The 21,425-nt window shown below is 40.5% G+C and overlaps 1 protein-coding gene across 3 annotated transcripts in view; it reads left to right on the plus strand.

The window, feature by feature from the left end:
- The first annotated feature begins 5,835 nt into the window (after nt 1–5,835).
- AFG1L (AFG1 like ATPase) overlaps nt 5,836–21,425 on the plus strand; it is a 58,294-nt gene continuing 42,704 nt past the window's right edge. For 2 of the 3 annotated variants that reach the window (XM_081186636.1, XM_081186638.1), the window contains exons 1-5: nt 5,836–6,039; nt 7,621–7,844; nt 13,146–13,197; nt 13,974–14,075; nt 15,700–15,830. In XM_081186636.1, coding sequence (XP_081042762.1) covers nt 5,928–6,039; nt 7,621–7,844; nt 13,146–13,197; nt 13,974–14,075; nt 15,700–15,830 — 621 coding nt within the window. In that variant the 5' untranslated portion in view covers nt 5,836–5,927. The remainder of the gene's footprint in view (nt 6,040–7,620; nt 7,845–13,145; nt 13,198–13,973; nt 14,076–15,699; nt 15,831–21,425) is intronic. The other variant, XM_081186637.1, reaches the window with a different exon arrangement.

A 21,425-nucleotide genomic window follows, 5' to 3' on the forward strand; every position in this document is an offset into this window, starting at 1 on the left:
AAATATTTTAGGGGAGGCTGAAGGGACCTTGGCCCTTAGGACTTGGCTCCTATGGGCAAAGCAGGGCAACAACTGTATGGACCGCTGTGTCTTTTACTTGTATGAGAATGTATGCCTTACTTGTATGGACTGGCATATCTTGTAAGGAGATGTATATTTTTACCTGTCTCTTTGATTGGAGGTATTATAGGTTAATATGTAAACCTAGCAAAAACAGTGGTACCTCGGGTTAAGTACTTAATTCATTCTGGAGGTCCGTTCTTAACCTGAAACTGTTCTTAACCTGAAGCACCACTTTAGCTAATGGGGCCTCCTGTTGCTGCCGCACCACCGGAGCACAATTTCTGTTCTCATCCTGAAGCAAAGTTCTTAACCCAAGGTACTATTTCTGGGTTAGCGGAGTCTGTAACCTGAAGGGTATGTAACCTGAAGCGTATGTAACCCGAGGTACCACTGTATTTTACTTTGCTTTGCTTAAGGTGAATATTTGTATGGACTAATGTTTATTATATGGGCATGCTTATTTTTTTCCTGTCTGTTATATATCTTCCTTGTTTGTTCATTGTGGATTATAGGGTTAACCAGTTATACCCTGAAGCTCAAATATCAAGGCAGTGAAAAACTTCATTGAAGAAGAAGCATTTGGCAGGGTTTTGGGTTTTTTTGTCTGTGGTCCTGCCTTAATTTATGTGGCCCACTGGGAGGAGCATGATTGACATAGGGAGCCTATAAAAACAAATTGTGCAGAGCCACAAATCCAACTCAATGGTGTAACATTGGAAAATGTTGATCACTTCTCCTACCTAGGCAGTTATCTTTCCACAAGGGCCAGCACTGATGCCAAAATCCAGCATCGCCTGAGCTCTGCAAGTGCAGCTTTCTCCTGATTGAAGTGCAGAGTGTTTGAGGACTGGGACAGTCGCAGGGAAACCAAAATGCTTGTTTACAAAGCTATTGTACTACCAACCTTACTATATGCTTGTGAAACATGGATCACTTATAAACGCCATCTCCAACTCCTTGAAAGATTCCATCAACGGTGTCTCCGAAAAATTTTACACATCACTTGGGAAGACAGGCAAACTAATATCAGTGTACTGGAAGAAGCAAAGATTACCAGTGTTGAAGCAATGATTCTTCAACATCAACTTCGTTGGACTGGTCATGTTGTGTGGATGCCTGATGATCGTCTTCCAAAGCAACTACTCTATTCCGAACTTTAAAATGGAAAGCGAAATGCTGGTGACCAACAAAAGAGGTTGAAAGACTGTCTTAAGGCAAATCTTTAAAAATGTAGTATAAACACTGACAACTGGGAAACACTGGCCTGCGAATGCTCCAGTTGGAAAACAGCCTTTACCAAAGGTGTCATGGGCTTTGAAGACACTCGAACTCAGGACGCAATGGAGAAACGTGCTAAGAGGATCGAACATGGGACTTTCTGTGTGCAAGGCAGATGCTCTGCCTCTGGGGTGGGGGGAGGAAGAGTGGATTTGTTGTGTAAGAATGCCAAATCCACTTTAATTGCACAACCTAATTACTGGTATGCAACTGTATTCCACCAGCAAAACAGTGACAGTCTGGAGGCAGCCAATAATATATAAAGTCAACCAGATATCTTTTACCCTCCACTGTGTAGATAGCTAGGGATGGTCGCAGTTATATTTTCAGGTAAAGGCTAGACTGATAGGCCTTTATTGGACATTCAGCAAACAGCCTTTTGTTCAGCATCTAGTAACAGGCTAGGAAATACTTGGAAATAGAGGACTAGTTTGTTTGACAGTATCACATGGCCCATAGCTCTTGGTTCTCATGTTCAGAAACACAGAGGAAAATAAGTAGCAATACTTAAACATATATGTCCTCCAGTTATTCACTGGCCTAGTTGTACACTTCATACCATGCCATCAAGAACAAATTTGACCCGTGTTTGAAATCTGATTGTTCCCTTAACAATATTTCCCTTTATTTCTTTTTCTTTTTTGCATGGTGCTAGGATCAGACACCTGGATTGGGCATGTTTATATCAGTCTCACAGATGCACAATTAAAACCCTGTTGTTTGCAACTGAAAAGAGGTACCTGCACTACCGAGACTGTAAATTAAAGGAAATGCAGACAAGACGGCACTCATATATTCAACATGCTCTTTACTGAAAAAATCTTCAGAGCTATATTTAGCACAAACTTGTTTCGTGTGAATTCCCAGATTCTGTGATTGGAGCCATGCCCCAGGTTCGTTTCAACCCCTGAGAAAGAATGTACAGGATGCAGTCTTTGCTCTTCGTTCAACATACAATATGCAGTTTTGTTGATACTGTGTGAGAAGACGGAAGATGTTCATCGCACACAAATGTACAGTTTTTAGCCTGCTGGATTGCAGATCAAAAGGTTAAAGAGAGGATTTATTAAGAATGAGTAGTGACAATTTAAATAAATCAGATGTTTTTGCCAAAGAGTACGCTGTGATTTTCTCCAATTATTCCTGACATTTCACCCATTCATATCGTGATGAGAGTTAATAGTGCAAAGGAGGGGAGGAGAGAAAGACTCTTGTCTCCTTGTTTATTCATTGTTCTCAAGGAGCTAAGCTGTTTATAAGAGAAGTTATTTGTTATTTAAATCACTTTTACTGAAGTTGTTTATTTCCTTGTTCGAGTTTCTAAAAATATTGCTTCTAACAATTGCAGTGCCTTTTTGAGATGTCTGCTGTTCAATTCATAGCGATGTGCATTGGAATTCTTTGTTAAATGAGCCCAGGTGCTGATGCATTTAACAATATAGAGCGAGCTGAACCCATAAAAGCTCCTAAAAGGGCAGCGAAAAAGAAAATTGATTCTAAAAATTCATAAAGAAGTGATTTGGTATCATTATTAAATTACAAATACAAAGCACAACATTTTTAACACTTTGTGTGTCTGACGGCGCAATCCGGCTGCTTTAAAAGAAGATATTTATTTTTTAATGTGTTCAGTCTGACAAAACAAAGTACTTCTTCACACAGCGCATCATTAAGCTATGGAATTTGCTCCCACAGGAGGCAGTGATGGCCCCCAACTTGGATGGCTTTACATTAAGATCATACAAATGCATGGAGGTAAATGCTATTGGTGGCTACTAGCCATGATGGCAAGTTGCTGGGAATCACTGGGGTGCATCAGCACACATTCTGTCTCTGAAAGTGGAGGTAGAACACGCCATCATGGCCAGTAGCCACCAATAGCCTGTACCTCCATGTCTTTGTGCAATCCTCTTTTAAAGCCATCCAAGTGTGCTGATGTACTCAGATCCTGCTTTCAGGCTTCTTACATCTGATGAATTGGATACTACCCCATGAAAGATTATGCTACAGTCAATCTGTTATTTTTTTTATGGTGCCACAAACTTCTTTGTAGTTTTTCTCTTAACTGAGTGTCTGTCGTGGACTGGCTGGATGCAGAGGAGTAGCTGGAGGCACCAGCAGGGGAACCCCAGGGGAAGAGGGCTCAAAGCCAGGGGACTGGTGTCGGGGGGTCGGGGTCAGGAGGAATGAGTGGTCGGGGGGAAAGAGGAAGCAGACTGGGAGCAAGAATCATAGAATCATAGAATTGGAATAGACCACAAGGGCCATCGAGTCCAACCCCCTGCCAAGCAGGAAACACCATCAGAGCACTCCTGACATATGGTTGTCAAGCCTCTGCTTAAAGACCTCCAAAAGAGGAGACTCCACCACACTCCTTGGCAGCAAATTCCACTGTCGAACAGCTCTTACTGTCAGGAAGTTCTTCCTAATGTTTCGGTGGAATCTTCTTTCTTGTAGTTTGGATCCATTGCTCCGTGTCCGCTTCTCTGGAGCAGCAGAAAACAACCTTTCTCCCTCCTCTATATGACATCCTTTTATATATTTGAACATGGCTATCATATCACCCCTTAACCTCCTCTTTTCCAGGCTAAACATGCCCAGCTCCCTTAGCCGTTCCTCATAAGGCATCGTTTCCAGGCCTTTGACCATTTTGGTTGCCCTCCTCTGGACACGTTCCAGTTTGTCAGTGTCCTTCTTGAACTGTGGTGCCCAGAACTGGACACAGTACTCCAGGTGAGGAGGTGTTGGAAGCTGAAGAGGTAACAGGGTTTAGGGAGCAGGAAGAGTCTGTGGCAGAGAACAGTCCAAAATCAGAGGCAGAAGCGGAGGCTGGAGAGGAGGAGAGGCCAAATGACAGAGATGAGTCAGGCTGGTGAGGAAGCCAGGGTGTCTCTCATTCCTGCTGTGACTAGCTCCCTTCCCTCCTGATCTCCCAGAACCAAAATTGGTATGAAAAAGGCAGAGCAGAGAGTCTCAGATTGCTTTGAAAGGACCCTGGGGAAGGAGGAGACTTAAGGAAGTGTGGGAAGGTGGGGACCTTCAGGCCCCACAACTGCTTCAAAGGGGCAAGATCTACCTGGACAAGTTGCTGTGACCACTAGGCCTGGCCCTCTGAGTCAACTGTGTTTTCTTGAGTAAAGAGTTTGCTGTGTGATTCATTGCCTACCAGCTCCCGACTCCTGTTCCTGACACAGTGGCTCAACATTCCACCATGACATAATGCACACTAGTGAGTATGCAAGCATCCTATTATGCACTGGAAAGGTGGTCAACAGTGCCATGTCTCCAGAATGGGAAGATTCATGGAACAGCAGGGCAATTGTAGGGGATAGAGCTGCTAATCTAGCTCTAATTGATGGATATGTGTTAGTACATTCTCAACTGCAAGGTCTTCCCACACTGCATCAAAAGAAGGGAAGGGGGAACTGAAACAATTAAGTGTTTTACAGGTTGATCAATGTAAGTAGCGATTTTATGACTGAGCATCTCTTTTCTCAACTGTTCATTAGTTCCTTTTGTTGGTGTAGTTACAACTATATTTCTAAGGTCACATCCACACCCTAACCACATACAAAAAAATTCCTCAAAGAATCCCGGGAACTGTAGTTTGTTAAGACCGCTGAAAATTGTAGCTCTGTAAGGTCTGCTAACAAGTTGTAGCACCTTTAAAAAGCCACAGTCTCCAGGATTCTTTGCCTGGAGAGGAGAAGCCATGAGAAGTGGTGTAAGAGTGCCTTAAATGTGTGGTGTGGATGTGTGACACAGCAAGCATTTGCAGAGATCTAAGGCACTGGTTAGCTCTTGTAGGGGTGTGAGGGGTACGTCCAAATCAAATAAGGAAAGAATGACAGTAGTGTTGTCATTCCAGTGCATTTATTGGCATTAAGTCCAATAATATGGCAGGTACTGATGTAAGAATTACTTTTTTTTTAAAAAAAAGAGGTATTAATGCTGTTTATATGTTAGACAAACTTTATGCCAATTGGTGTAAGAACTGTTTGCTATATAGGGCAAGGCCTGCTTTATGGACAGCCTCCTCTTGATTGTTTTTCCTGCAGCATAACTTCTTTTCCTGCCTCAGCATAAAAGATGAACTTATTTTGCTTATGTGATGAAAGAGTAAACGCACAGGATCGGGAAGCAAGCACGTCATCTTGAGTAACTTCCCATCTAAAGGGGTTTTGAGTTGCCTGGTGTCAATTATTAAGCTATCGCAGCGAGACTAGTGCAAGGTACAGTTTCTTACACGGGATCATAAGGGCATGGCACGACGTGTAGCTAAATAATACACGTTGTCTCCTCAGCCTGCAGTCCCGGCGGTGCACGTTTATTCACCCCAGCGATCTCCCAGTTCTGGGTCGGCATCTGAGGGCATTAAAAACAACATTTCCCGGCATGCCGTTGTATCCGGCTGCTTTCCATCGGCGCGAGGGGAGCGGCGCGTTGCATTCTGGAGCGTGTAGTCTGTGCCGGGAACGCCGCCTCAAGGTGAAGGTGACTGGAACCGGCCTGACTCGTGGCTGTCTGCGTCCGTTTCTTCTCAATAAAGTTTTCCTTCATAAGGATAGGCGGGGGGCCTCGGCAAGATGGCGGCGCCCGTGTCGCCCTTGGTTACTGGGCGCTGCTTTCTAAGGGCTGCCGCTCGACACGCGGCTCTCCTGCTAACCGGGTGGGCTGAAGCCGGCGCCCCGCGGAAAGGTTAGTGCCGCTTAGATCTGGGACGGCGCGGTCCTGGCCGCGGAGGGCTGAGCGCCCACTGCCCAGAGTTAACGCCTGTCAAACGGCGGCTGCTCCTCTGCTTCACCGCCGGGTCGTGACTGGGCCAAAGCCCCAGGCGCCACTGTCCAGGAGCCCCTTCGGTAACTAGGAGCGCTCCTTCTCCTCCCTCGACTTCCTCAGGAGCAAATGTATTGGAGATGTTCTGCGGGCTTCCCTTCACCGCCAACTTTACACAAACCACACTACCTTGCATATGGGGCCTTTTGGAACAGTGGCGATTATTTTCTGTGGCATTTAAGGATACTCAGATAATAAGTGTTTTTGACTGTGATGTTTCAGAATATTTGTCCACCATGAAGGGATTTTCTGTTGCCTTTTTCTTAAGTTTGAAGAATTCAAAATGTCAGTGCTTCCCTGCAACATTGTACACACTGTTTTATCATCATTATTAGTGTGTTTTTTGGTTAAAAAAAAATGAGGTGCTGGTACTTTGTACTGGTGAGTACCATCACAAAAAACTCTGATTATTATTATACTATATTTTTATTCTACCAAACCTTTGCAGCTGTTTAAATGGATGAACCAGTCATTTTAATTCTTTTTAATGGTTTTTTATGCTTTCTTGTTCACTGCCCTGATATTTTATCTTATGGTGGTTTAGAAATGTTTTCATAAATGTTGTGTCTAAAATCTACTAGATGCTGCACACAAGCTTTCAGTCCAGAATGTGTTTTATTCAACCATAGTGAATTTACTGCGTAATGTAAACTTAAAACATTTTATGCATCCAGTGAAATGCACTGATGTCCATTAAAGCTTATGTTGGCCTTCCTCAATCTCCTGTTTTCCAACTGTTTTGGACTTCAGCTGCTTTTAGCCCTAGGCTAATTGGCCCTAGGCTAATTGTCATAGAATACTCTATGTGAACTAATAAAAATTTCAAACTTGAGCAATGAAACAAAAGGCAGAGCAAGAAGAATGGATAATTACAGATTTGAGTTTTGTCTATGCTGGCCAGTTCCAACAAGGACAGGGCTCCTACATTTTTTATATTTGTGGTGAAGAGGAAATTTCAGCAGGCTGTGTAAGTGCATCTCATTATCCTACTTTTGTCCCAACACCAGATAACAAAACATCCTATCATATCCTATACATTCTACATATATAAAGTGGTACCTCCGGTTAAGAATTTATTTCGCTTTGGAGGTCCGTTCTTAACCTGAAACTGTTCTTAATCTGAGGTACCACTTTAGCTAATGGGGCCATGTGATTTCTGTTCTCATCTTGAAGCAAAGTTCTTAACCCGAGGTACTATTTCTGGGTTAGCGGAGGCTGTAACCTGAAGTGTCTGTATAAGACATACTCCCAAGAAAGTGTGTGTAGGACTGCAGCATGAGGAGCCTAATAGGCACCTCCTAGACTAAAAGGCACAGTAAATAAATAGAGTCTGATATGGCTATGTGTATATTTGAACATATAAGAATGTCTCTGAATCTTCAAGCTTTTCCATTGACAATAAAATAAATCATTATTTACCTCCCCCACTTTTCTTTTTTACAGCTTACACAGTTCAGGCAGCTGAGAAAGCTGCCAGTGGCACTCGAGCAGATGCTAATTCCAAAGCTTTGTTAATTTGCAATGGACCTTTAGAACATTATGAGTTTCTGATCAAAGCCGAGGAGCTGAGGAACGATGAGCAACAACGAAAAGTTGTACAATGCCTGCAGAAGCTACATGAAAGCCTTAAAGGCTATAGTATCAGTCCAAAGCACATCTTATCAAAGGTGAGATTCTGTCACTAGGCTGTAGAGTCTTTAATGTTCAACTTAGGTTATTTTCCTTACTTCTGATTGCAACAATTGTGTAGTCGGTAACATTTAATAATTCTTATTTACACATGAGAAACAGGCTGAGAAAGCACACCTAGGACCACCCTGTGAGGCAGAGCTGGGACTTCGGGCCTCATCTCACAGTTACAAAAATAGTAATGACCGCTGCACTACATTCTTTGTCTAAATGAGAAACTTGTTAAAAGTTGATTTTTCCACAAAATGATTTTTAGCATATTTAGAATGCCAGTTTATATACTTGTTGAAAAGGGTTCTGATCCAAAATCCTATGGTGCACATATGGAGCCCAGGTATGACAGTATTTCCCCTTTGATTTTGTTAGCTCTGCAAATTCAATGGAAAAATGAAGCCTAAAACCATCATGGAAGGCCTTTCTTATGTGGGAGCTCTATGTGCTCTATATCTGAATTCCTCTGATCACTGATATTTTGTAAAACCTTACCTGTATTTCCCTACTCATTTTTTTTTAATGTTTCGTGAATCCCATTTTGTTGTTGTTGATGAACTATCCCCTGTCCACTTGATTGTGCAGGCTGCCACAATGGCAACCTGCTTTGGTTTTAATCATGCAAAAGTGCAGTTGGTTGACTTTACCTAATCTATAAGTCCAGACTAAAGTACTAGTGGCAAGAGCTGATGGAGAGGGCAGATCAACAGTATGTTTCTTGAGCTGGAACCAGTATTGTAATTATGATCAGATCTGTAGGGGTAGCCACCATGGTACCTTTCAGATGTTGTTGGACTACAGCTCCCATCAGTCTTTGCCATCATGACCCGAGAATATGGAGTTGGAGCCCATCAGGGCACCATGTTGGCCACCTCTGGTCAAATATATCACTTAATAACTGATGAAGTTGTTCTGACTTGGTTATGGATTAGATGTGAAATCCCTACCTATTCATATTGAAGGGGGAGGCCCTACCCATGTACATGCCTTGTAAAGTTTTGTTCACAGTTAAACACATATTGTTTAAATGTCCACAATTCTCAAGTGTGTGGCAGGGCTTTCTCTATTCCAAACTTAATCTCAGTTCTCAGAAACAATGTTTGGCCTACAAGCTTTATTCAGTTTTCTGAACTCTGTTTCTCCTGCAATAAAGTAAGACTAGCATGAGGTGCAATATAATCTAGCTGCCACTATTCCATGGACTTCAGTACATCTGCCTTTGTGCTTCAAAAATCATGCTGAAAGTCATTTCTCCCACTTCCCGGTGAACAGATTCACCATTAGAATTGCTCATTATTGCTGTCAGAAGGCAATACCTTGGTCCCACAAAGAACTTTTTGCCAGAACACAATTGTCGGAGTTCTAAACAGAAATGAATGATAGAAATTGATTATTTTATTGCACTATACTTGATCCCATCATCATCATCATCATATATTATTTTTACCCCGCCCATCTGGCTGGGTTTCCCCAGCCACTCTGGGCGGCTTCCAACAAAATGTTAAAATACAGTAGTCCATCAAGCATTAAAAGCTTCCTTAAACATAGCCTTTGATACTTCTGCCTAAGTCTTTGGATCATTGCTGCTAGACTTTCAGCACTAGGCTACAGAGAGGAAAACGTCAGTAGTCCCTTGTATTGTCATGTATTGGGAATTAACTAAGAAGACCCTTGGAAGGGTGAATATGAAAAGGGTAGGAAATATGTAGGGATACTGGACAAAGTGGATGAGATGAGTTGGGTAGAACATAGTGGTAGGCAGTTGAGTCTAAGGTTGTAATGAGCAACCTTGCACTCCTAGACCAATGGTCCATATAGACCACCACCAGCAGTGGTGTTTAAAAAGTGTCACCCTGGTTGCCCCTATGCTACCAGGCCAACTTGAATGTTCTTGTATTAATTTACTAGGCCCTTAACAACTTGGTTCCAGGATGCCGCAAGGACCACCTAATCACTCATATCCCTGCTTAATCACGGAGGACTTGAGGGAAGTCTCTGTCAGCCATCCCTGTGGCTCAGATGCATGGCTCATATCTACCAGAAGCCATGTATTCAGTATTGTGGACCCAATTTTGTGGAACTCTCTTTCAGTTGAGGTCAGGACAGGCCCCCTCCCAGTTAAGCTTCTGGCATCTACTGAATACTCTTTATTCTAGCAGGCATTTTATTTCAGCAGTCTGATTTTATACCTTTTCTGTGTTGTATTTCTTGTACACCCCATAAAGACCATTGTAGTTAAGCAATATATGTAGTTAAGCAATATAGAACTTTTAAAAATAAAAAGTAACTAGCTAAAGCAACAGTCTAACACTATTACTTTGTATTTACTTCTTCTTTTTTAAGCAAAGCTGTTGTAATGCAAGATATAATTCTCCCCTCAAAAAAACCCCCTATATTAGGAATTGGCCATTAGATCAAACATCCCCTCCACAGTTGCATACAACCTTTCCCCACAGTCATGGGGAATGCTATGAGGATTACCTCTTAATACTGAACTGATATTTTCTGTACAGTACATGTTGTCCTGTTATCAAAAGATTTCTGTTTAGCACAAGTATTGACTCCCCTCTCAACATGCATGCAAATAAGATTTTCTTTCTCCTCCGTACACTCTCTGCAGTGTATATCACTGTTGTTCTGTCTTCTGGCTTGGATACTTTTTTGGAGTACTTTTTTTGTTGGCTACAAGTTTGCCATCTTGAATAACTTTGTGTCACCTATAAACTAGTCCACCTCACTGCTCAACTTTAACTCCAGATCGCTTATAAATACTCTTCTTGCAAAAAAAAGGAGCTGTTGTATTTGGACTGTTAATGATGTAAAATGTAATCTTCACAATTTTCTACTCTGTTATTTAGTATTCTAATGCAGATAACCATTTCCGTTTCCTTATTTCTTTGTTCTTTCCTTGTTCAGTGTTTGAATATTAAGTAATTTTGAATAATTAAGTATATTGAATAATAGTAAGCAAGCATTTTGAAAACAAGTCCTTAAAAAACAGATAGGCTAGAAAACAACCCTAATTTTGTCTTGTATTTTCGCAGCACAATTTACTACAGTAGTTGCAGCTAACTATTACTGAAACAGTTTCAGAACATCTAAAACCTTCTTGCAAATATCCACCAAATTAACTTCTTGGGGCACAGTTTAATTTGGCTCTAAATTAAATCTTCAAGTGGTTTAAGTTGTAATAGTTAGCTTGTGTGGCTTGCTGAATATACTGATTTTTAAAAGGCAAAGAAACTTGACAAACTGATGAGGAAAATACTTATCTGTAATGCAGTTTTTATTTGAAACATGGTCTAGAAATTGCTCAGCTCCACGTGAGATAAAAAAAATTGAACTTTAATTTGTTTCAGCTCTAGTGTTACATTAAAAAAATTGTAAAAGCAATAACTAAATTAGTATATTTGTGAAATATGATGGTGAATATCTATGCAATCACATAAACTGATGAGACCTGTCTCACTACCAGTTTTTTCTGCTTAGAATAACAGGCATATGTAAAAATAATTCTCTCCAGTTGCTTAGCAAATGATGTAGTGGGTTGAAAATCTAAAGACAAATATTTCAGCATGCTTGATTGTTTTTATATAAGTGACAGATATCAAAGAGCTACTTGAGGTGAGATCAAAGGCTTTTACTAATGGTTCTATGCTTGTTTTCTTTGTACAGCAAACTCCCCAGTTTCAAAAGTTGTTTTCCATGCAAGTTCTGTTCAAGAAATGTTATTTTAAAGCCACACTGGGCACAATAAACCAGTTAGATAATTTTTGGATGCTAGCTTATTTATCTTTAATTTTCGAATAGATCTGCCTGACTGACTACTATTAGTACTTCTAAGAATACCAGGGTATATAATGTTACATTAGATAGACTATGTACATATAGTTGATGCATTTAAAACATCCTGCCATCCTGTTCCAAAAACTTGGTTGCTTCTTCCAAAGCCATAAATATGGGAATTGCATATAATGCTGGCCAGAAATATCACCATTACTGAATCTCTCCATCTTAGGAAATATAGATGGAACCTTGATCAATTTAGTGGTTGCTATATCCCCCACCTTATTTCATATATATACATCCATTTGGCACATATGGGGTGAGATGAAGAAGTGCAATTCACATGCAGATGCCTGCTTCTATGTACTGATATCTCCTATGTGATATATGTGATATATATATAGCATATATATTTTTACAGACTATGGACATTTGCCATAGTTTTATTTTGTGGAGTTTTGTTGTAGTGTGTGTTGAAGTGGTTACTGTTGCTGCAGATATGTACAAGTTTGCAATTTTTATTTCTAAATGCTTTGAAATATGGTTATTGGTATGTGTTTAATAAAATACTAGCTGCAGGGACTAAAGCTAAAGTGCAGTTTGATCGCTATGAGTCAACTAGCCAATAAAATATTTTGATAATCAGAAACATCTGCAACATGAATTTTGGGTTGCAGACACAATAGTGCTAGACACTGGTGACCATTTATGAGGTTTCTGTTTTGAGAGGAATTTTTAGATCACCATCTTCACCACTATTACTTCAGAAAGGCTAATTGTATGGCAATTGAACTCCCAGGTACAGATCTAAGCAACCATAAGAAATTACCAGCATCATAAAACTAAAAATAAATTCAGATTAGTTGAAGTCCTTTTTCTGAAGACTTGTCTTGGACAGAAAAGTAGTATACATCTAACATTTCCCAAGTAACATAGACACAAACTGTAAAACAAAGCTGTAAAGATCTGGGTACAGGAAGTCCTCAAAAATGCAAGTTGGGTGAGTTAGGAAGCAAGGTTCACATGTTTATTGAAATAACTGTTTTAATTTAAAGGGTTAATTCCTTTCCTAGTTGAACATAATGGGAACTTTAACATTTTAAAAACAAACAAGCCCAAGCATTATTTTCCAGGATATTATTAGGTATATATGTTATAATCCAACCTTATATCCTTTCCCCTAAAATCCTTGCAGCATGCCTGAGAGGTGGTATATTGAGCTTACTGGATGATGATGCCCAAAGTCATCTATTTAATCTGGACTCTGGCCAAACCCAACAGTCAATTCATTGCATTGTGCTTGCTCTTAATTGATAGGACACCATCCACTATCAAAGCTTGTTTTTTCATATATTTTCATTGTAAGTCAAAACTAAGCCAGACTCAACTTACTGCAAATGACAGAGTACCTGATAAATATGTGTTGTACATTGTGTCTGTTTCATTATTTAGCTTTTATCAGAGCAAAATAAAGTATAATGAATAATTTTCTTTATTTTCAGTTGTTTACAAGACATAAACCCCCAAAAGGCCTTTATGTCTATGGAGATGTTGGTAAGTTTAGCAGAAGTAAATCTGAATGTTTTCCAGTATAATATTTGCATATGTTTTCAAATAATACCTAGTCACTGAAAAATGTTAATTCTGTTGATGGTAATGGGACTAAATAGATCAAAGTATTTTTGCCTTGAGCTGCTAAAATGCTATTTCTTTATCCTTAAGTGCAAGACAGATATATCTATTGACAAACATCGAAGGAGAAACAGTTAAACCCATATTAATTTGGTTCCTTTTGCAATGCATCAAATTTAAGGTTTAGCTATTGGTTCAAACAACTTCCAGATTCAGTTACAGTGTACCTCTGAAGGCTTGGTACTGGGTTGCATACAATGTAGTCAGCCAGCTGACCTGATGCCCTGCTTATGTGGGCTTCCCAGAAGCATCTTTCTGGCCACAATTGGAAACAGGATGCTTGGTAGATGGACCCTTGGACTGATTAAACAAGGCTGCATTTGTAGTTGATACATAAAAATTGAAAATAAGAAGAGAGGCGCATCACATTTATTCATAATGTGTGCTGCTGAAAGTATTTCAAATGGAAGCAATAATTACAGTTGCTGGTTCTGATATTATATTTAGTTCAGATTCTGATAATACAAGCAATTCCATCCACATAAGCTGAAGTCTTGTTTCCCAAAGATAATGATTTTGTACTGTTCAGATCACGATTATGATTTCATTAGCTCGATGCTAATGAACAGTCATTACTGTAATCAGTACATAGTGTTTTAAATTAACAACCTGTTGGGTATGTGTGTTTTTATTTGAAGGCACAGGAAAGACAATGGTGATGGACATATTTTATTCTCATATAGAAGTAGAAAGAAAAAAGAGAGTCCATTTTCATGGCTTCATGTTAGATGTGCACAAAAGTAAGTTTAAATCTCTTTGATGCAGTACAGTATGGTATGGATATGTCTCATGTTCATAACACTGTCTGCCTCTTAATGTCTTCTCGTCCTTCTCCTCCTGAATCCTTTTGCTGTGACAGAAGGGAGAGATATTATCTGAAAACAGAGAAGGGATTTGTATAGGTCGTTTCTGGGGGACCTCTGATCTTTCACTTTGAATAAAGTTATCCCAAAATGCTCCTTTCCCTTAGAAATTGCTGTGGGAAAATTACTGCAAGACTTGAGTATGTAGACTTCACTTTTTCTGTGACATCAGCAGGCAGTAGACCAGTTGTGTTACATCATATTTATTTGCATGATTACAGACTTCTGGTTTTAACTAAAAAGCAGATCCTGTCTTCTGCATTCCTGTTACATTCATATTCAGTTATAGAAATATACATGAAAATGAGTTAAAAACCATTTTAGTAAAAAAAAAGGGGAGGAGGAGGAAGAGTGAGAAACAGATACATAGTTTCTGTTTCTCACTCAAGTAAACATTATGGAATTGAGATGTTTGGACATCAAATTAGGAATATAGGAAAAGGCCATCAAATGAGAGTGAGCGATTTCCTTATGCAACCAACCACGGACATCTTCCTATTCATATATAAGGTAGACTAAAATATCTCGTTGCTGATTACACATTGCTGTGATGTCCTACATTCTATAAATATTATTATTCTGGTGCTCATTGTCCCACAGAAATGTTAAAAGTATCAATAGATAGATACATCATTCTGTCCCTAGGTCTGTGCTTGAGGAGGTGTTCCCACAACCATAATAAGATAATCTCTCTAGTAATTTGTTGTCTGCAAGTTTAGTAATGCTTTGTGTAATAGGTGGCATGTTAAATGGGATAAGAAGTTTGATTTCTCCACAATGCACCTTCTTGAGGACCTGTAGTTGAAGTATTTAGTTATTTTGAGTCAAAATATGAAATATGGGTTCATTGTACTTTGGCACACAGACCTCTTCCACCTCCCATCCTAGTAATGTTTAGTCCTTAACGTTCCCAGACTTTATGTGAGGTTTCTTCACAGCTTCTTTATATCCTTTCCCGCTTCTCTGTTTACTTACACTTGCTCTATTCACTTGCCTATTCACACTAAGCCGTGGTTTGCCTTAATATTACATGTGAGCCAACTCACTATAGTTACACAGGCCTTCATATTTCTGTGACTGACTCAACTGACTGAAACCATTTCCTGAGATGTAGTTTTCAACAATCAAGGCTACATTCCTGCCTCCATGCCCACACCATTTTGTAAACCTATGAAGCTTTATCTTATTACTATTTTCCAGTACTTTGTGGTTACCTCACCCCCCTCAATGGTATAACTTCCACACAGAAGTGCTCTTTTTCTTTTTGTGATTTGGTAATTCAAATTCTCATCCAGGGTCTAGAAAAAAGCAATACTGAATAAAAATAAAATAAACCTCCAAAAAGTTAAACAGACAACTTTTAAAATGTATTTTTAAATTCACTTTTGACTTAATTGTCATATCGCTGGTTTTACTAATGGGTAAGCATGATGCTATATTTAGGCTTACTTAGACCAAAAATTAGTTTTTGCTTATTGTCTGTGCACTGTCTTCTCTTCAGGAATACATCGCCTTAAACAGACCCTGCCAAAACGGAAACCTGGATTAATGGCTAAATCATATGACCCAATAGCCCCAGTAGCTGCTGAAATAAGTGAGGAGGCTTGTCTCTTGTGCTTTGATGAATTTCAGGTAATAATATTTAGACCAGAAGCGCATTAATTTCCTTTCTGGGAAATAAGTTTAAACTGGCAAAACATTTTTCAGCTTAGCCATTTGAAGAATTTGCTGATACGAACTACAGTGGTGCCCCGCAAGACGAATGCCTCGCAAGACGGAAAACTCGCTAGACGAAAGAGTTTTCCGTTTTGGAGGTGCTTCGCAAAACGAATCTCCTATGGGCTTGCTTCGCAAGACGAAAATGTCTTGCGAGTTCCTGCGGGGGTTTTTTTCCTCCCCCCCTTTTTCTAAGCCGCTTATCAGCTTATCCGATAAGCCGCTAAAAGCCGCTAATAGCGCTAATAGCGCTAATCCGCTAATCCGTCAATGGGCTTGCTTCGCAAGACAAAGAAACCGCTAGACGAAGAGAATCACAGAACGGATTCTTTTCGTCTTGCGAGGCACCACTGTAGTCTAATTGCATGGTGTCCTGGTTGTTCCACTAAGATATTTTGCTGGCTTTATATTTCATGTGCTATTGGAAGCGTACTGTAGAACATTTCCCCCTTCCAACTTCTACCAGAGCCTGTAGCTGTGGGCTGCCCTGTTCTAGATCTAAAGTTGTACTATAGATGTTCACATGGCCTAAAGCCACAGCTTCAAGATAGACTCGTCCTCTTTGTCCATTATGTTCATTTAGAAGGCAAGTTGCAGTGAATTCACTTTTTCTTTAGCATGTGGAGAACTAGCATTTTTTTTTTACCACAGCTGATTCACCTTCTAACTGCTCCCATCAAATATAATATATCTGTATTATACTCTTTATCAACACCTTTAACTGTAACACAGTGGCTGTGATACTTTAGCCAGCCACACTTTTATAAGTAAAAGTTACAATATATTATTTATTTATTATAAACTATAAGTGTAAAATAAGGTAAACACTGTAAGTCAGTTGTTAACTGTTTCCTTAAGACTTGTATTTGCTTTAATAAGGTTACAGTATCTTTAATTGACATTTACAAAGGTTTACCTAAGGCTGGCTGGTAAAGTGTAATTCCTAACCTTATCTCCTTTGAAATACCAGTACCTGGTAGTGACTGTGGAAGAGGGACTAAGGTAGTTGCATACAGTAGTGGCAAGTGCATTTTGTGGACCCTTTGTTAAACCTTCCCACACACCAATTCTTCCTTAAAAATGCACCCCAGCACCTGTGACAGACAGTACACCAGCCTAGCTTCAATTCTGTTGGCTCTGCCAGATTATGTGCTTTATGTCATACACTTGTTTAAATGTAAATATGTGTTTAATTAAAAAAGTACCTTATTTAACTGTTGCAGAGCTCTGGCCCAGAGCTCCCATTGTCTGGTGCAGAAAACTCTGTCCTGCTTGCTGTCTTCTCCACCAGGGAGCACTTAATGGATTCTGCTGTCCTGGACAGTTACTGGGATAGCTTCTTGACTTAGCTAGGAGCTAAATGGCATCTTAAACCTAGGTTATGGGCACAACAACAGAATGTCTAGGCACATTTTTCTTTATAAGAAGACTACAAAGCTGAAAATAAATGAACTGCAGCTAAAATATTATGTTAATTTTTCACATGGTCTAGTCCTTCCCTTCCCACCCTCCTAATATTCTTAAGAGGGTCTCTTCTCCAGTCTTAGGAGAGTAGCTGGAAGTGGGGAGGCAGGAAAAGGTCCTCCTTTCCTTGCATTCTGCAGTTTTAATCTGAAATCTTAGGTGCAGTACTGCGCCCAGAGCTCAGAAACAGCTCATGCTAATGAAATTTCCTGTTGCAAAATGTGCATGGAACAATGGGAGTTTCTAACGCTGCTTAAATATCCACAGTCTGGTCCCCCTTTTGCATTGTGAAGCCCACACAGGGTTGAGAATCCTGTTTTTGACCTTGTAAAGTTTCATCTTGCGCTACCTTGGGAATGAGCTGAAATCTGCACTGATCAGTGTACTGATCCTCTGGATGCCCTGAATAGCATAGTCAGTGTGGATGCTGTTTCTGGCCAGCACAATCACTTAATAATGTAGATTACTCTCTTTGTCACAGGACAAAACAAAGAAATGAAGCTGTGGATGCAATTCTGAACTGAGCTGCTTTCTCCACTCCTGCATTCAATAGGGCATTTTATTCCACTGCAATAGTCAGTTGCTTCATTCAGCAGAGTTTTGTCCTACAAACAGTGCCTTCAGAGACCTCATCATGCTATAATACTTGAAACAATATTATCCAGAGTTTCCTTTAGACAAAAGTACATCTACAAAGTTGTAATCCAAATTTATTCCAGTTTTATAGTTCAAGAAGCCCAGAATCAGAGCTGTCCACATTGTTGTGTGGAATCTTGCCACTTCCCTTTTGCAATATCCCATAATTTTTTCTCTTTGGCATGTGAAAATTCACAGCTGGGTTAATAGTAATCAAGGTGGCACAAGGCAATCAAGTGTGTTTGTTTCCTGACAGGTGATAAATCTGTTGAGGAGTTCATCATTAAAATACTTGTAGTCCCATTGTGTCCCTGTTATATCCAGCAACTGAGCTGCAGACCATTTGTAAATGACCAGTGGAGAATAGGGAATATGATAAATGGCATGAATCAGCCAAAGACAAATTATACCAGTCTAGCCTAATTTCCTCCTTTGATAGGAAACTGGCATAGCAGACTATGGAGATGTAGTGTACCGGTATATAATATACCTTGACTTTAAGGCCTTGGATACTGTTAAATGGGTGAGTGAGGTAAGTGTTGGCTCCAGAGCCATTAGCTGAATGATCATAGAGTATGTGTATTAATGGGCTGCCATCAAGATGAAGTACAGTGAGATACAATTTTAATGGGTTAGATAGTTGGCCACTAGACGTGTGGATGATGATGGTAGCTTTGAATTTCATATGCTACAACAATAGCTTTCTCCACTGGAAAAAGGGAGCATGGAAAGAATACCCTTGTGAAGGTAATTTTAGAAGCAAGATGTTATCCACTGTGTACTTCTGAAGAAGAAAAAATGAAATGGCAACCAAGATACATTATCTGATAAGATGCCACTTCCCCCTCAAAAGAGCTCTGTGGTCACGATGATTTCCATTTGCCAATTGATACTTGAAATATGAGAAAATGATTTCACTAGAGTTACCCAGCGTCAGGGAGTTGAATCCCAGCATGGGCTGCTGGACCCAAATGTCTTCTAGCATTCACCTTCTCTGCTGCTAAAACTGTTTGAAGAAAAGCACCTATAAAGTTGCTTTCTATAGGTAACTGATAAAAAGGATTTGAAGCTAATGTTTCTAGAAAACGTTTCTATATTGTTGTGCCCTGGGCAATAACTTTAGATTGAGTTATTCCTTTTTCTTTAATTCCTCCAAGTGACAGCCTTGACACTGAAATAATGACAGCTGGGTACTGCATCTCCTCTTGTTCAAGGGGACAACAGCAGATCAAGAGCAGTCCTCATGTCGTACTGGTTTGGGAGGCACTGATTTTGCTCTCCAGCAGCCATAGTTGTTATATGTACAGATATCAGGCCAGGGACACATACTTGGGTTGGAGACTAAACTGGGCTTATAGAGTGAAGCAGTAGTGCAAACAGAGGATGGTTGGAATGGATGGATGTGAGGTATATCACCTGAGGCAAGCCACAAAATGGCACTCCCCTGTCAAGGAAGGCGGGGTGAGTGAAGATCTACATTGGGAACAAGGGTGGTAGGAGACCAGCAGCGCCTCCTATTTGCCAAGGAGCCACAGCTGAAGTGGCATGGAGGGGGCTGCCAAGGATAAGGCAGATCCAACCTTCTAGGAGCTCATCACAGTCGTTGCTGCTGCTGCATTGGCAGGAGTGGGCGATGCATTCCTTGGAGGCCGGATCTGCTGTCCCTGTGGATCCTGCTATCTGAGGTGGCCACTCACTTTGCCTCATAGGTGGGCTAGCCTTGTGCCTGGGTTTGTGTCAGATGTGTAGTCCTGAGGCGTATACTATTTTTCAATGACTACCACCATAACAGTCACTGCATAAGGTACTGTGATTTCTAGCTGGTTCTGGTCTTTAACCTCAGGCGAGCTTCTGTGGCATTCATTTCAGAATGGCCTTACTGATTACCAGTGGCGGAGCTTCATGCTCCGGCATCGGGGGGCGGAGAACAGGTGGGGGCAGGGCTGGCGCACGTCCCAGGGTCGGGGCGCACCGCCCACAGGAGCATGGCACGCATCCTGGGGGCGTGGTGTGGTGTGCAGCCAGCAGAGGCGTGGTGCCCAGCAGAGGCGTGGTGCAGCCGCAATGGCACCCTACTGGGATCACGCTGCCAGGGGCGGTGCGCTTCCCCCGCATTCCTCTTCCTCCGCCAGTGCTGCTCACTAGTAACTGGGTGACCATTTTTATGACTGTGGCTGATACCCAACGAAGTCTTCCTGGAGATTCTTAAGTCCGTGGATTTCAGTGGGTCTACTTCAAGTACGACATTGTTGAATTCTCATCCAGTGTGTTATTTTCAACTGTGTGTTTCTTGGGCATGTACTAAGACACATGGCTTTCTGGCTTGTATTGCATTCCTGGCCTGTGTGTTCATACCCTTTTCTACTACTTGTTGTGACTTGATGGACTTGTGTTCTCTGCTTTGAAGGAGTGGGATGCTGTTCAGTTGACTGGTCAAATGTAATCAGAAGCATTAAAAAGTGCTTGATTAATTGATTGGTCAACTTTTCAAGATGTCATATTTGTAGACTTGAAACAAAAAGAGAGTGTCAAGGTAATTACAGTAACCTCATATGAAACAATATGTCTAAATTCTAAATTATTGTATTCAGTTATTATTTATAAAATTTGAAACTGTTTGTAAATATGTAACTATTTGAGCTAACCCTGGGTCTTGAAATACATTCTGCTGTACAGTGGACCCTCCAGATACAAATTTAATTCCTTTCTGGGGGTGCGTGCAAACCCCGAAATTTAGAGCACATGTGCGTATGGCGAAACCCAGAAGTATACACTTCTAGGTTTGCCGCGTTCGCAGCCCAAAAATTATGTTACCCGAAGGTAATGTAACCCGAGGGTCCACTGTATTTACTACATTAACAGTATTCAAGAGATGGAAGAGCCACGTTGACTTTCACTTCAAATCACAGGATTGAATAAAGCAGTTACAGATTTTGTTCCAATTGAAATTAAGCACACACAGTAACTATAAAATACAGAAGTTAGTTGCTGCTATTGCTATAGTATGTAGGTTGATTGTCATTGCCCAGATTCTGTTGCATTAGTGCACATTGGGATGTGCTGCTAAAATAAATACTATTTCTCATCCTGCATCCAGTGAATGCTCTTTTTATATTGCATCTGTCTTCTCCCTTAGTCTTATGTCATCCTCATAAATCCCAACCAGAAATGAAAAGGCTCTTCAGAAACAGAGTAGTCTGAAGTCATTAATGGTAAGGGGGGCGGGGATAGAATGCTAACTGTATGGAAGACAGAAAAATTGAGAAGCACTGTGTGATGTTATCAATATCTCATGTGTTTGGTAAAAATGAATATGCTTTATGCAATGCTGATAGTCCGGAAAAGCTGTTGAAAACATATAATAAAAAAACTTAAGCTCTTATTTTTGAGCTAACACTAATTACTGCTTAT

The sequence above is a fragment of the Podarcis bocagei genome (genome assembly GCF_964188305.1).
Source record: "Podarcis bocagei genome assembly, chromosome: 3".
NCBI classification, from domain to species: Eukaryota; Metazoa; Chordata; class Lepidosauria; order Squamata; family Lacertidae; genus Podarcis; species Podarcis bocagei.